The sequence below is a fragment of a genome, unplaced genomic scaffold (genome assembly GCF_019419815.1).
Source record: "Pyrus x bretschneideri cultivar Hongxiangsu unplaced genomic scaffold, Pyrus_bretschneideri_v1 Contig4, whole genome shotgun sequence".
Lineage (NCBI taxonomy): Eukaryota > Viridiplantae > Streptophyta > Magnoliopsida > Rosales > Rosaceae > Pyrus > Pyrus x bretschneideri.
Window position 1 is genome coordinate 13,635,224 of NW_025999723.1, and position 14,554 is coordinate 13,649,777.

A 14,554-nucleotide genomic window follows, 5' to 3' on the forward strand; every position below is an offset into this window, starting at 1 on the left:
TGAACAATGCACATTCAATTGCCTATAATAGAACCTGGGAAAAAAGTAGAATTCTCTTCTCTTCTATTCTCATCCCCTTTCCTCCCCTCCTTTCATAGATTGCTTTTTGACTTCTTCTGGCTATTAAAAAATTAATACAAAACGTTGATGTGGCTTAATCGTAACCATTCAAATAGGAAGGGAGGGAGATTAAGAGGGGAGAAAATCCTACTCGGGAAAAAAAAAGGTTGTCCTACAAACTAAAGCATACCACCATGAAAAGAATGTACTAATTAATAAAACAAAACGCAACACAATATAGACAAACATAGAATTAATATTGTATTGTATCTCTACTGGATTGTGTAAAAGCTCAAGATTATTGCTTAAGATAGATGAGCAACATGTTTCCTTCTTTGCTCAAGAAATATATGTTAAAAGTAAGGGTGGGCGCGGGTTGGTTTCAGTTGAGTTTTGGGCCAAAATCGAAACCAAACCGACCTAGTTGGTTGGGCCAAAATTGCAAATCGAAACTGACCAAGCTGGGTCTTTAACCGATAGTGGCGGGTTAGCTTTGGTCGATTTTGGGTTTGTGTGAAGACGAAAAATACATAACAGTTTTCTCTCCAAAAGCTACATAATGTAGCACTAATATGAGTGATTGCTCAAAAGAAAACACAAATAAAGGAGCCTAAGGAGAGCACCAAAGCAGCAGTTGCTGCGTTCTCGAAATGGTCCCCCTAGTTTAATTAACCGTTTATATTACTACACGTATTAATTATGGTTAAAAAAATGAAATTAAACATATGGGGGTCGGTTTGGTTAACCGCCCCCTATGAATTTTGAGAATCGATTGTCAAATCGATTAAAGTCGGTGCGATTCGATTTAACCACTGAAAATTAAAAAAAAAACCGAACCAAACTAAATCATCCGTGCAGTTCGTATGGTTCTCTTGATTTTTTTTTTTTTTTTTTGGAAGTGTGGAATTGGAGTTTCTAGGCCCCACTAAAATTAATCATATTTTTCAAAGTGTAGGATACTTCAGATTTTGAGAATTTTTTTTGAAGTGTGGAATTCATCAGAGTTTCTAGGTCCCACTAAAATTAATCATATTTTTCGAAGTGTGGGATACTTCAGATTTTGAGAAAACAAAATCCCCATCACATAATTTGGGATGCTATTAAACCTACCACTTAAAAATTAAGGATGTGCTATCCACAAACACTTTTTTAATTCTCAAGCATCTCTTTTTAATTTATGTCGTTGATTTCTTTTTAATTCGTTTGATCTGACAACAACAAATTAAGAGGGTGCATGAGAAGTTAAAAAGAGTTTGTAGGTAACACATCCCAAAAATTATTATTAGAATGGGTGTTAAGACTCTCTAACAGTGAGAGACCCATACTTCTTCAAAAAGTCAAGTACATTAGAAAACAAAAATACTAGCCTTAGTATATATATTTGAACTATAGTTTGCATATATTTTTAATAAAAATGAAATCCGTATATGTTGAAGGATTTTACTCCTGTTAAAAAATGATATAGATAATAATAAATATATGGTAAGTATAAGATTATTGAAAACTACATTCACTGAGAAAATGGAAGGTACTCATCAACCATTTGAAAACTACAGCTAAGGTTGTCGGTTTGTCTTTCGTTCAAGAAAATTTCTCCACCACAGAACGTGAAAGGAAGATTTGTCTGCATCAACTGTGGCCTACGGATTGAATAAAATCACGTCACAACCAACTTTTCTTTGATTCATTAAAACGTTAATTTTGGACACGGACAGGACACCACGATGACGGTGCATAGGTGTTTTACTACATACTAATAGATTCGGACATGGCTTCTTTGCCCTTCCATTTGCTATACATTCTCATTTCTTTCTATTTTGTACAATCACAGATAAGTTATGTTAACATTTTATATTGATTTTTTTTTATAAAGATAATAAGATAAAAATTAATAGTAATATAAAATGTTGATGTGATTGCACAAATAGGAGGAGATGAAAGTGTATGGGAAGGGGGAGGGCAGAGAAGCCAGGTCCATTAGATTCTTCCCATAGTAGAGGGTCATAATGGAGGTGGATTGTCTGCCCTCTCATTTTCATACTCTTCCCATGTCCTCCTGTTTGTATGGTCACGGTTAAACGACATTAACATTTTCTATTTCTATTACTTTTTGTTTTATTATTTTAATAAAAAATTAATATAAAATATTTATATAGTTTAATCATGATCACATATCAGAGGATATGGGGAGAATATAGAAATGGATAGGCAGATAATCCACCTCTGGTTATAATGGCACTCCTCATATGCCCTTGCATGCACGCCCCACACAGATGAACGGTGTCGATACTGCATCGATAAGGTATCTATTGATATTATCGACAGAAGAAGTCAAGCACGGAGAATTTCTAAAAAAAGAGAAAAACACAAATACTTGGTAAAGAAATTGCCTTTCATCAAACTAATATCTGCAAGTATTACAGAAGGCCTGACCAACGCAAATACAGTTTCAGAGAGATACACCTCTATAACTTTGTATCAATATTGCAGAAGAGAAATGCCAAACGAAATGATACCAAATTCACAATCGACAAAACCCAGCTCATCGATAATCGTCTTCTTCGTGCTAGATAGATGCCCCAAACTTGTAAAAAAAATGGCAATGTAAGCGAATCAATGTGTGTGTTTCTGGGGCAGTAAATACATATTGACACGGTCTCGAGCAAGTCTCAGCCATGAGTGTTCAAAGCTTCCCAGACCAAGTTCTTCGGGACTTGATTGGACAGGTCCCTAGCCTGAAGCGCAGCATTCCTTAGAGTCCTAATTGTGGACACATTGGCCTCCCAGAAGGACAAGCTCCTGTATGGCAAATTGTGCTTCTTGCACAACTCCTTCACAGTTGGAGCAATCTTCCTCAGTTGTCCGCGAGGCATTCGCGGAAACAAATGATGTTCGAGCTGGAACTGCAGGCCGCCAAAGAACCAATCCATCCAAGTTGAGCAGGAGATATCGATAGTCCCCGCGGCTTGCTTCTCGAACCAGTCATTGGCATTGGGGGCACCGAGATAGGTGTCGCCGGAGAAATGATTCAACGTGAATTGGATGTGCTGGAGCGACGTCACTGCAAATGCTGCCAGCACAAACATAACCCTCTCACTCCAATTGGGCAGACACGAAACGAGGAGGGGAAACCATGTCCAGAAAACAAGGATTCCGATGATGTTCAATCCCCTGTTCGGGACATTCCGCCTCGAAAACAAGAGCAAGAATGTCTGGATAAACAAATTAACCCTCCCCACCATCATAACCGGGTAATATGTAAAATGCTGGTAGCTGACCAAAAGCCTTGCCAGAGGATCAAACGTCAAAACTCTCCCGTAAAAAATCGAGGTGATCGAATTGAAAAACTTTGCGGAGACAGCAAAAACCGGAATGTGCTGGAGATCCGGGTCGTAATCGAGGCTGTTGCAGGCAATGTGGTGGGCATTGTGCGTCCACTTCCACCAGGCAATGCTGATTCCGGTGAAGCAATTACCGGCAACAATCTGGGCAATGTTGTTGTAAAACCGGCTCGACATTACCTGGTAATGCCCCGAATCGTGTCCGATGTAAGCTCCCTCAATCCACAACATCCCCAGAAGCATCCCGCAGATCAAATGTACCAAGACGCTGTCGGATTTCAAAACTCCGCACACGACGAGGTTGAGCATGATGGCAATGATCACGATTGAGCACAGAGCGCCGTGTCCCTTCTTCTCGAACAAACCCGCCTTCGAAAACTCCGTGGCCATTCTTCTGTAATCTTTCGACACCTCGGAGACCTCGAAATCTTTGAGATAAATTCCGGTGGAGAATTTCTTGAGGTACTGCCATGCAGTGCCGGGATGGTAGGCGATGAAGGCGTCTGTAACATCCTGGCCACCCAGATTGTACAGAATCGTATCGCCGCCGGGGTGATCTTTCGCCCAATCGGACACATTGTAAACCTTGCCCTGGATAGAGATCCATAAATCTCTAGGCTTCTTGTGCTTCTTCAGCTCCTCTGCAGAAATATACTTCTTCTCCACCTCCATTTCCATTTGTGAACAACAATAAAATCCCAACAAAATTTCAAAAAAAAAAATCGCAACAATACACAATTTTTTTATTCTCACACGCAAATCAAACCGAGAAAATGCCTGTGTTCATAAAAAATAAAAAAAAACGAACCCAGTAGTGCATTGGGATAATCTCAGATTTGATTTGGGTTTTTTTGGATTCGTTTTCAAATTCTCCTTCTTCTCCCTTATTTCTCAATCTCGGGATTTTTGTTTTTTTTTTATTTTTTATGACATGAATCGTGTTTGGAAATGAGATTTTATATGGGTAGGGGAAGCAGGGCAAGTTGAGTGGTCGAGTTTCGTTGGTTACGGCGAGGCACACGGCTCCAGCGTCCATACCGTATCAGATGTTTTAATCGGATCTGGACACGTCGACACCACCCCACGTTTATAACCACATCCCTAAGTTTAGTTACGTGAATTGTCACACCGAATTTGAACAATAAAATAAAAATATGTAACACGGAATGATGGTCACGTGGTTCCCGGCATGTTTTGGATTTGAGCCTCGGTGTTGATAAATCATACGAGGTGGTCATGAGATAGCTGAAATGCTTATGTGAGTTTTTTCGGTCTCTAAAATAGTAGTTTACCGAGACGAAACCACCAATTGGTTTTTTTTTTTTTTTTAATAAATTTATTTCGTTGAATTTTGGTCGGATAAGTTCTCTTTACCCTTTTATGAAATCAATTTTGTGATAATGGCAGCGCAACCACGGCTCTGTTTGTGTATGGGCAAAAATATCTACAAATTTTTATTCTTATATGGAGATGCGAATATCTTGTATTCTAGCTAAAGAATATACTAAAACATGCTGTGGTTACGCATCGATTTCCATTTGGGTGTTTCATACTCCACCTTAGATATCAAATACATCAATTTGTTTGTATTTTTTTTCATATTTTAGAATTTTGTTACATTACACGTGGATTACTTGCAGCAATTGATTGGTATGGACTTTTATTTTTTATTTTTTATCAAACGATAAATTTGTTAGATCATATGTGTGAGAATCCGTATTTTAGAATTATTATTTGTAGATTATATTTTATATCTAATGGGACCTACCCCGAGAATTTGCTGCATTGGTAATTAACTTAACACCACCTGCTACGTGTAGTAGGCACCTTCCAAAAGAAAACCTAGTAGCATATTCATGGTTGTATATTGATAAGCTCCACCATGCTGCTAATTTATAAGAATTGTCAAGAAGCCTTGTTGTCAACCTTGCATGGCATGCTGGTGACTAAGCTATAGACCATTTCAATACGTGTTGCATGCACGGAATAAGTTTCTCCCAAACCTACACGCAGCAGTTTGCCAGTATGAGTTCGTTGACATTATCCGGAATGCACTGAATGAAATTTAACGACAATCAATGAGGAGTAGGGAAAAATGCACTCAATGAAAAAAGCGAGTATCAAACTCTAACCATTAATGAACTAAATTAATTTTTTCCGTATTGGTTGCCCAGAGAGAATTTCTTCATGGTTGATTAAGTGCATTTTTTCTGAGGCAAATTTGATGTTGAGTATCCCCCTAAGCTATTTTAAACCACCAGATACGATAATTTGGGTTGCAAAGTGTTGACAGTTGATGGTGTGTGGAGAGTTTGTCTCACATTAGTGAGGGACAAATCTAGCTAAGGGGAACCCAAATTTCATCTTGGTATCAAAGCAAGCTGTCTCTCGTGTAAAAGCCTAAAGGACCACACGTGCTCACACATCACCCACTTGTTGTCCATGTGTAGGCTTAAAAATCGGCCACTTGGGCTATAAGGTAGAAGAGCTAAACCGCTAGCGCTAAAACCACATATGTGATTGTCTTTTGCATCTAATCTATTTTATATGTATCTGTATACATGAAATGAAAATTTGGGAGCCCTGTGTGTTACATCCCACATCGTCCAGGATAGTGGATCCTGTAAGCCTTATATGTATATCCCCATCTCTACCTAGCACAAAGCCTTTTAGGAGCTCACTGGCTTCGAGTTCCATAGGAACTCCGAAGTTAAGTGAGTTCGCACGAGAGCAATTCCATGATGAGTGACCCACTGGGAAGTTCTCGTGTGAGTTCCTAGAAACAAAACCGTGAGGGCATGGTTGTGGCCCAAAGTGAACAATATTGTGCTATGGTGGAGTCGAGTTCGGGTTGCGGTGAAGGTCCGGGCCGGGATGTGACACTGTACGGTGGCACCTTTTGCACACCCTCAAGGCAGGCTCTAAATCTGCTCACCGTTGCTGGCAGAGATCATGGTTGCTCGGGTAGCAGTGGTTTTTGCATATAACCTGGTGACAACTCACTTGGAGATGCAGGGGGATGCAATGGTGGTTATGAATGCCCCTTCAAAAGGATATGGCAACTCCATGTAATGGTGCCTTTGGGAACATTTTGAATGATACCCGACAAATTCAAAAGTCTTTTCCGCATTGAAAGGTCACGTTTGGTCGACGGGAGACGAACACGATTGCACATCATCTTGCGAGATTGGGATTACATTGGATAATCAAGTTTCTTGGTTTAAAGAATCTCTAAATATTTATGGTTTTCTTTTTCAGGATAGCATTTTAACTTAATTTAGAGGTGCGGGATGCTGTTTTTTTCTTGATCTGTGTTGAAATCTCCAACAAGGCTTTTATCGAGACCCATTGTTAGCACCCTATCCTCTTTGATTGTATGTTTTCTTTCTTCTTCAAGGAATATCATACTTAATCTATATAAAAAAAGCATATTATTAGAAAAGAGAGTAATTATTTGTTGCAAAAATAGTACGTACGTTTTTTGTGGTCAGAGATATAATTGCATGAAGCCAACAATAGTATTTACCATTGGGCAAAAAAAAAAAAAGTATTTACGACAAGGTGATTCAATGGTTGTGGACACTGTTCTAAAAATCTCCGTCTATCACCGTCTAAGCGCTAGAAGGTTGGTCACCGTCCAGATTAATGTCTAGGTGTTTGAAAATTAAGAAAGGATGCCTAAACCTACTAAGGCGCCCACCTCGCCCGCCTCGCCCGCCCAGACCTGCCTAAGTTGTAACTCACTTAGACAGAAAATAGATAACTTTCATTTACATTTTATTTTTTCAATAAATTGTAATAGACTTGTTGAATACTTAAAGGAAAACACATTATATACTTGTTCTCCATATTTTCATTGTGTTCCAATAGCTCATAATATGTATGTTATTTCATTTTGTAGTTTATGATGAAAACATATATATTGTAAATATAAACAGACACTTATTTACATAAATTATAATAGATTTAATTAAATCCATCTAGTCTGCCTAGACGGCTAAGCCTTAGCCCGCTGCCTGACTAGTGTCTAGTGTCTTTTAGAACCTTGGATGTGGATGAATTTTAGGCCCGTATTTCACATGGCATGTCCTACATTTGATTTTGTTGCGCTGGTGAATCACACAATACTGTCCAGTTGAGGCTAAAATGCCTCTTAGAGTCTTCTGGCCCTCCAAAAGGTGGACTGCAGTGGCCAAGCCACCAGCTGGTCCCCTTTAAAAAAAACAACAATATTTGCCAAGCACTATAATAACAACTACATCAAGTGGCTCAATGGTAAGGACGCAAACTGTTGCTTCCCAATAAACAAAAAAAATGCAGAGATCCCGGATTAGATGCTCTGAGTTGGTGAGTATGCTTGACTGTGGCCATGGACAAGTTGAAATTTCCCATAGCCTCTCTGAGCCCAAAAAGAATGGATAACTGTAACTTGTCACCAGTTGTCCCCCTTCAGAAAAAGAAAAAAAAAAAAAACACTATAATAACACTTTCATCTATTCTAATAATTCAAATAAACTTTTAACCTAGAATTTTTAAAATTGAAATTTTCTTTTCAACCAAGGATATTATAAATTCATAAGTATTCTGTCTTTCATTTTTTAACCATTTATGTGTTGCTTCTAATGGCATTCATGCATGCATGTGTAGACAATATTTGGAAACTTCCTACAATTTTCTTGCAGAATCTAGTAAACATTTTATATGGTAATCGGAAAGCAAATGCAGAATATTCCAAACTACACTTAAAGTAGAGGGAAACCGAGTATGGCAAGTCACCTTCACAACGAAACCACCAGTGCCATACTTCAGCAACATGAGCATATCAAAGATAACGTAAAAAAGTACATGTACAACGTGTTTAATTCAACGTTACGTAAAAAAGAAACAAACAAATCCTTAATCTAATTACGGTACGAGATAAGATTTAGGATTAAGTACCTAAAACCCTCCAATCTTTTAGTGTCATTTCAAATTAGTCTTAGTTTTTTTAAATATTTTAAATAAGTACCCAACCTATTGAAAATGTCACATTCACTAAGCCCCAGTTAATTTTTCAAACATAGATTATATTCAAAACTCACCAACTGGGAATATCATGATCAACATTAATATTAATTGCCTCAAAATCTAAATTTCAAACATAGATTATGTAATATGGAACCAAATGATTAAACGAGTATCGAAATGAATAAAAAATGGACCCAAATTGAAATTACATCAGGCGGGCAATCTTCTAACAAAGAACATGGTTAAGAATTTAGATAGAGTTTCAGGGAACTTGTTTCTGCTCATGTAATTTTCTCATTTGCCGATTCTTGGCTCGTAAAGCTTCTAATTCTTCTTTGTGGGTGGCAAAGATGGTGGTGGCCGCATCATAGCAGTCCATACCATTTCAACAACCTCCATGCCTTCTTCTCGATGTTAGCGGCTTGAGTTGTAGGGTGGAGTTGGTGGTTTTGCGTTGGGTTTTGAGGTGATAGCTTAATGGGGGTGGTGGTGACTCTTAGTTGGTGGAAGCTATGCTTCTTATGACCTTCTATTGATTTTGGAGACAAGTTAATTTAACATATTTTTAATTGGGGCTTAATGGATGTGACATTTTTAATAGGTTGGGTACTTGAAATGCTTTAAAAAGGTTGAGACCAATTTGGAATGACACTAAAAGGTTAGGGGTTTTAGGTACTTTATCCTAGGATTTATTAAATTTAATTAACTATTTGGTTACTTTTATTAGAGAGTGTTAGTTATGTGAATCACATTGCTAATCACCTCTATAATATAGGTGAGTCTCAATTATATAGATGAGGTGGTCAACAAAATAATTACATTAGGTGGTATAAATTGTTGTAGGCATAATTTACTGAACAATTATGGAGGCCAGAGAGAGAATGGGTGCGGCACATAGAGAGAGAAGAGAGAGATATGTAATTGTGAGGTGTGTTCTATTCCATCTCATTGTGCCTTTATTTATAGTAGTAGGGAAGGTTAAATCATTACCCTAATAAGATTACAACACTAATAGGATAATAAATAACCTTATAGAATATTCCAAGATGTCTCTAGATACACTAGGATGTACACAATTACATTCCTAATCTGATAGAACTGCAACTCCCCCATGAGTGTGTAAATACTCAACTAAAATGGCGCATCAGGTCTTCAATGATGAAGTAAGTACAATTGATGAAGTCGTCGGCACAATGAACGAATGTGAGTCTTAGATCAATGGAAGAATGCATAAAAGGTAAAACTCACAAAACATCGCTATGGTAAAACTCTAGGTGGGAGAAAAACCCATAAGCTAAGGAGAAAAGTGAGAAGTTGCATTAAGTCAAAATTAAATATCCTCTGGTCACAAGTAGAAAAAGCTCACAACGGTATGACCAGCCCATGATGGGTACTTCGTCAAAACCTAGTTAGGTCCAATGGAAAAAATGCTCCTAATTGTGGGGAAAAAGAGTACATTAAGATTAAGTTAGTATATTTCTGGATACTCCCCTTGAGTTTGACAGAACTTCCAATTGAGAACTCAAGCATTGCATATGAATAGTTAGGCATACCAATTCCTCGAACAAATTGACTTCGGCAATGATATCGTGTAGAAGTCGACAAGGTTGTTTAGGATTGACTTGTATGACTTCAATCTCTTGATGCTTTGCTAATGTAGATGCAATATGTCTTGGCATTGACTTCGTTGATGTATCATGTCTTGGTCGGATGAATACATGCGACATAGTCTTCATAGATTGTCGTTAGGACTCAATGATAAGAACTCCTAACCATGTCTCACGTGTGGCGTAGTGAAGTGAGGTGAGTCTTGGAACAATTCGAAGGTTTCCCAACTAAGGTTATATCGTGGACCTCCAAGATATTGCGATATCTCTTAACGGTAAAGAGATAACCTTTCGGGGATGTGCCTTATGCGGGTCTAATAAGTAACCAGGGTGAGCATAACAAATAAGGCAAGCATCATTCTGAGGATCAGGGGGTCAAATTCGCTCGAGATACATTGGGATTAGCCCAAATCCGTAGTACCTTTTAGGGTAATGGAAAAACGTCTTTAATACCAATTCAATGGTTGCATGTATGCATAGTGCTGCATCTTTAATAGATCACCAATGAAAGAGATGTTCTATCTAACGCTATGAGCTAAGTACAACAAAGCGCAAAATTGAACTTAGATATGGAATTTCGGATTCCATAATCTCTTCAAGTGCCTCATTTTCATATAGCATATGGAATATCATAGGTATACTCAAAGGCAACACCTTCGGGGTGTAGTTCGACTGGTAGACCAAAGTATCGTCAAAACAACGCTTGAACTTCATGTCTAGGCATAAACGAGTTTTCCCAAGATTTTTCATCTCAAATTCCGTTTTCAAGTGCAAGACAATTTTCTCAAGCTCTTCTAGAGTCTTAGTGAGATTCATGTCATTTGACAAAAACTGTAACTCCAGCAATTCGGAATAAGAATTCATAGTTTAACACGCAAAGGCATAATTTATATCCCTAACTGATCAAATTATTACTTTGACGGGTATACCACATTCGCCGGATTGCTTCAATCCGTAAGTGAACGCCTCAAAAGAGTTGCTAGGGTGTTCCGTGGTTTGGAACTATTTGAACCAGTCCATGTAGTTCCTCAGGAACTTACATTTAAATCTCCGTATCAATATCCCCATGGAGAAACACTAACCACATTCATAATGTTGCAGTCAATCACAGGGTGTTTGAGAGAAACCTTGCGCCGTAAAGCATGCATCATATCGCACCATTTCATTCATCTCATTACGCTTCCTTTCCCACTTGTTACACAATAGGTATATGATCTTGTCACTTTAGCTAGATTAGAGGAATGTGTCTAGAGCAACATTCTGAAAGCTAGAATTCACACTTACTTATCACACTTGTGCAGCTTGGGGATCAAGATGAGACATAATAGGTAACGTCCACTCAAATTCACGTCATTCTATAGAAAAGTTGACGTTCTTATCTCCCCCTAACGACGAGAAGACTGTCTCATTAAAGTGACAATCCGCAAATGAACGATAAAAAGATTGCTTGCAAAGGTTCTAAAAGAGCTAGTGTGAAGGAGAATCATGATCGACAAATATTCACAACCTTCTGTGAGGACCCATATTGGTACATTGTGGCGGTTCAACTTGGCACATGGAATGCACATCCAAATGCGTAAATACCAAGCATCAGGTTCGTACCCAGTAACCAACTGTAACGTCAAATAGGTTGAGTGGCAATGGGCCTTAAGGCGGACCAACATAGCTATGTACAAGATTGCATTGCCCCAGGCAGAAACCAAAAGCTTGGTGCATTTCACCAAGGTCCAGATGATCAATTAAATTACGCTTTATGATCGTTATGCAAGGCTGTTTTGATTGAATATAAGAATTTGATGTTCAATTGTAAACCCAAAAAGAAATAAAATGTGCAATACTTATATTGAAAACCGTCGATATGAAATTTCTGGCATTATCTAGTCTTCCAGACTTTATGGGATAAGTAGGGTGGTCAACCTTTAAAATTGGCCACGAAGTTTAGTAGCAATGTGTGTGAATAAACATGTAACCACTTTGTTGATTCATCAACCAAAACTATAATTATTTATATGGTCCACATTTTGGTTAGATTAGTCCACATATATTCCCTTGAATCCACTGTGAAAAGAATGGTCATTTCGTATATTTGCTAGGGATGATTTAGAAAATCAATTTCCCCAATGAGCAGGCTTGGCAGAGTATGCTTTTAAGCACCATATCCTTACTTTGGGTAAGGAAATGCGTCGTAGCATCATTGTTCGACCGAAGTGTCCCAAAAGGTCGCGCCAAAGCAAGTAAACTATTCGAATCACCTGGCTCTAGCCGGCCACATATAGTGTGTTCCCAGTTAGAAGGCAGCCCATTAGCCCTAAAGCAAAGCTTCAGGCTCATTTTTGGATGTGGTGCAAAGATATTCCACTCTATTTTCTGCAATGTTTTCATTCATGATCATTGTTCTCTCGAATATTCTTAAGCTCAACGACGTTCTTCCAGAACGGGAAGAATATAAAGTCTCTTAAATGGTAATGTGGTACACTTCATACAACGAAGAGCATACCAATGCTCTTAATCAGGTTGGATAGACCTGAAGTCATTGCTAGGGATGTGATTCAGGTATAAAGTTAGTGTGCGTAGTATCGCATTCGTCCAGACAACTAACTTTCCCATATTCCTACCTAATCACGTGTTTAATTGAATTTGGTCACATGTATTAAGAAACATAATTCAATTAAATCATATTCGATGACAATATCAATAAGATTATCCATAACTTACACAAACACCAAATGTGAATCCAAGAACATAGAAAAATGTTCACAAAGTAAATGGTTTACTAAGGGGATTCGACCAACAAGGCCATCCATGTCAAAACTTTGCTCTTCCAATGGTGTTTGGTGGAGCAAAATCAATCTCACATATTAACTACGAGAATGGTACTCCTCAACGACATTGGTTGGGGCACAAACAGGTGCATAACCAATAATCTATTCCATCAAGACGGAAATATATACTACAGGGTTTAAGGTTTTGGAAATATTATCCCTTATTCTTGAAGTTTTAGGTCTTAGGTGCCAAGGATCACACTTCGGGCATGATGCCATACCTTGGCAAACCCTGATTCTGAAGGAATATTTGTGAAAAACATGTTCATTTAAGCAACATCAATAGCATGCAATTAACAATTAAAGGCGGAATCATGCTTGTATGCACTTAAAAACAAAACATTTACCCATGAAATTCAAAGCCTAGTAGATAGGTGAACCAAGACTCAACTCAAAACAAAGTGAGTTGAGAAATCATTACCTTTGTAGATTCCTCTTTGCATAAGCAAAGGCTAATCACCCAAAGAGAGGGCCTTCATTCCTTGCATCTTAAATCCATGGATTTGGATGGATGAAAAGGTTTCTCCAAGTTCCCAAAATTGAGAACCTCTAATGATTCATCACCAAGGCATAATGAAGAAGAAATGAGTGACCTTGGAGGAGTTTGATTGCTAGATGATCCCTCCAAGGTGGCCGAAATTCTTGAGAGAAAGGAGAGCTTGTGTTCTCATCCTTTCCCCAAAAATAACCCTTAGTAAATTTTAGGCTATAAAGTCCTTTATATAGTCCCTTCAAATAAGTGACCTAATGGACCAAAAGCCCTATTCTTTTACACATGGCCGGCCTATAGGTTTATTGGGCTTTCAAGCCCTTTGTTTATTCAAGTTGTCATACAACTTGAGTTAATGGGCTTGACATTCAAATCCCATTGGGCCTTGCGGCCCAAAACTAACCCGAGGTCTTTAACGAACTTATTCGTTTGATTAATTAACATATTAATTAATCCTAGCCTTAGATAAATAATTAAACCATTTAATTATTCTTACTCATCTCCGTTGTTTCTTCAAACTCTACCTTACTCGGTGAACGATCCATTAGGTTCTTTTTAGCGAGGCAGTGGGCGATTAAAACTCTTTCTAATCGATTGTGAATTGAAACTTACTTTCAATTCTCCCGTTAGTGATAATACACTTTTAGGGCTTCCACAAACCATGGTCGACGCCTAACAGCATGTCATGGTTACCCAAGCTAATCAGAAGAGGTGGAGAACCTATTCAGTTTTAGGATTACAAATGCAATACGGTCTTTCTCTAATACAATACTCTTGACCACATTGTTTGGTTTGATAGTTTATTCATGTCTACTATCCAATGTGAGTCTTGTGCTTATATGATTACCTTGAATGTGATTTGGAACACATTCCTAAATCTCATTCATACTTTGGCCAAAGATTCAAAATCATATCATAGAGTATTCTCCCTCAAACAGTTTGAAGGTTAGAGATCCCTTGTTGCGCATTCACTTGCCTCCATGGCTAAGTGGCTTAACCCCAACGATGCCATGGACACCCTCATGATGGAGTGACTTTGACATAATCAAAGATTAAGGACCTAACCACAAGACAATTGTGATGCCTCAGGTCAAAAGACTAATTTGCATTATCCCAACCATGAGTTCTCATGTGACATGAATATGAGAACTCTTCGTTGATCGTGTTCAATGAACTCATTCTCTATTGAGCACCTACGTACTTGTCTTGATGTCACACACACAAATG

The 14,554-nt window shown here is 38.2% G+C and overlaps 1 protein-coding gene across 1 annotated transcript; it reads right to left on the reverse strand.

The window, feature by feature from the left end:
* Positions 1-2,431: 2,431 nt before the first annotated feature.
* LOC103941637 (delta(8)-fatty-acid desaturase 1-like) lies at positions 2,432-4,339 on the reverse strand. The gene has a single exon (XM_009351846.3). The coding sequence runs from the start codon at positions 4,077-4,079 to the stop codon at positions 2,730-2,732; it is 1,350 nt and encodes a 449-aa protein (XP_009350121.2). The 5' UTR covers positions 4,080-4,339; the 3' UTR covers positions 2,432-2,729.
* Positions 4,340-14,554: the final 10,215 nt, after the last annotated feature.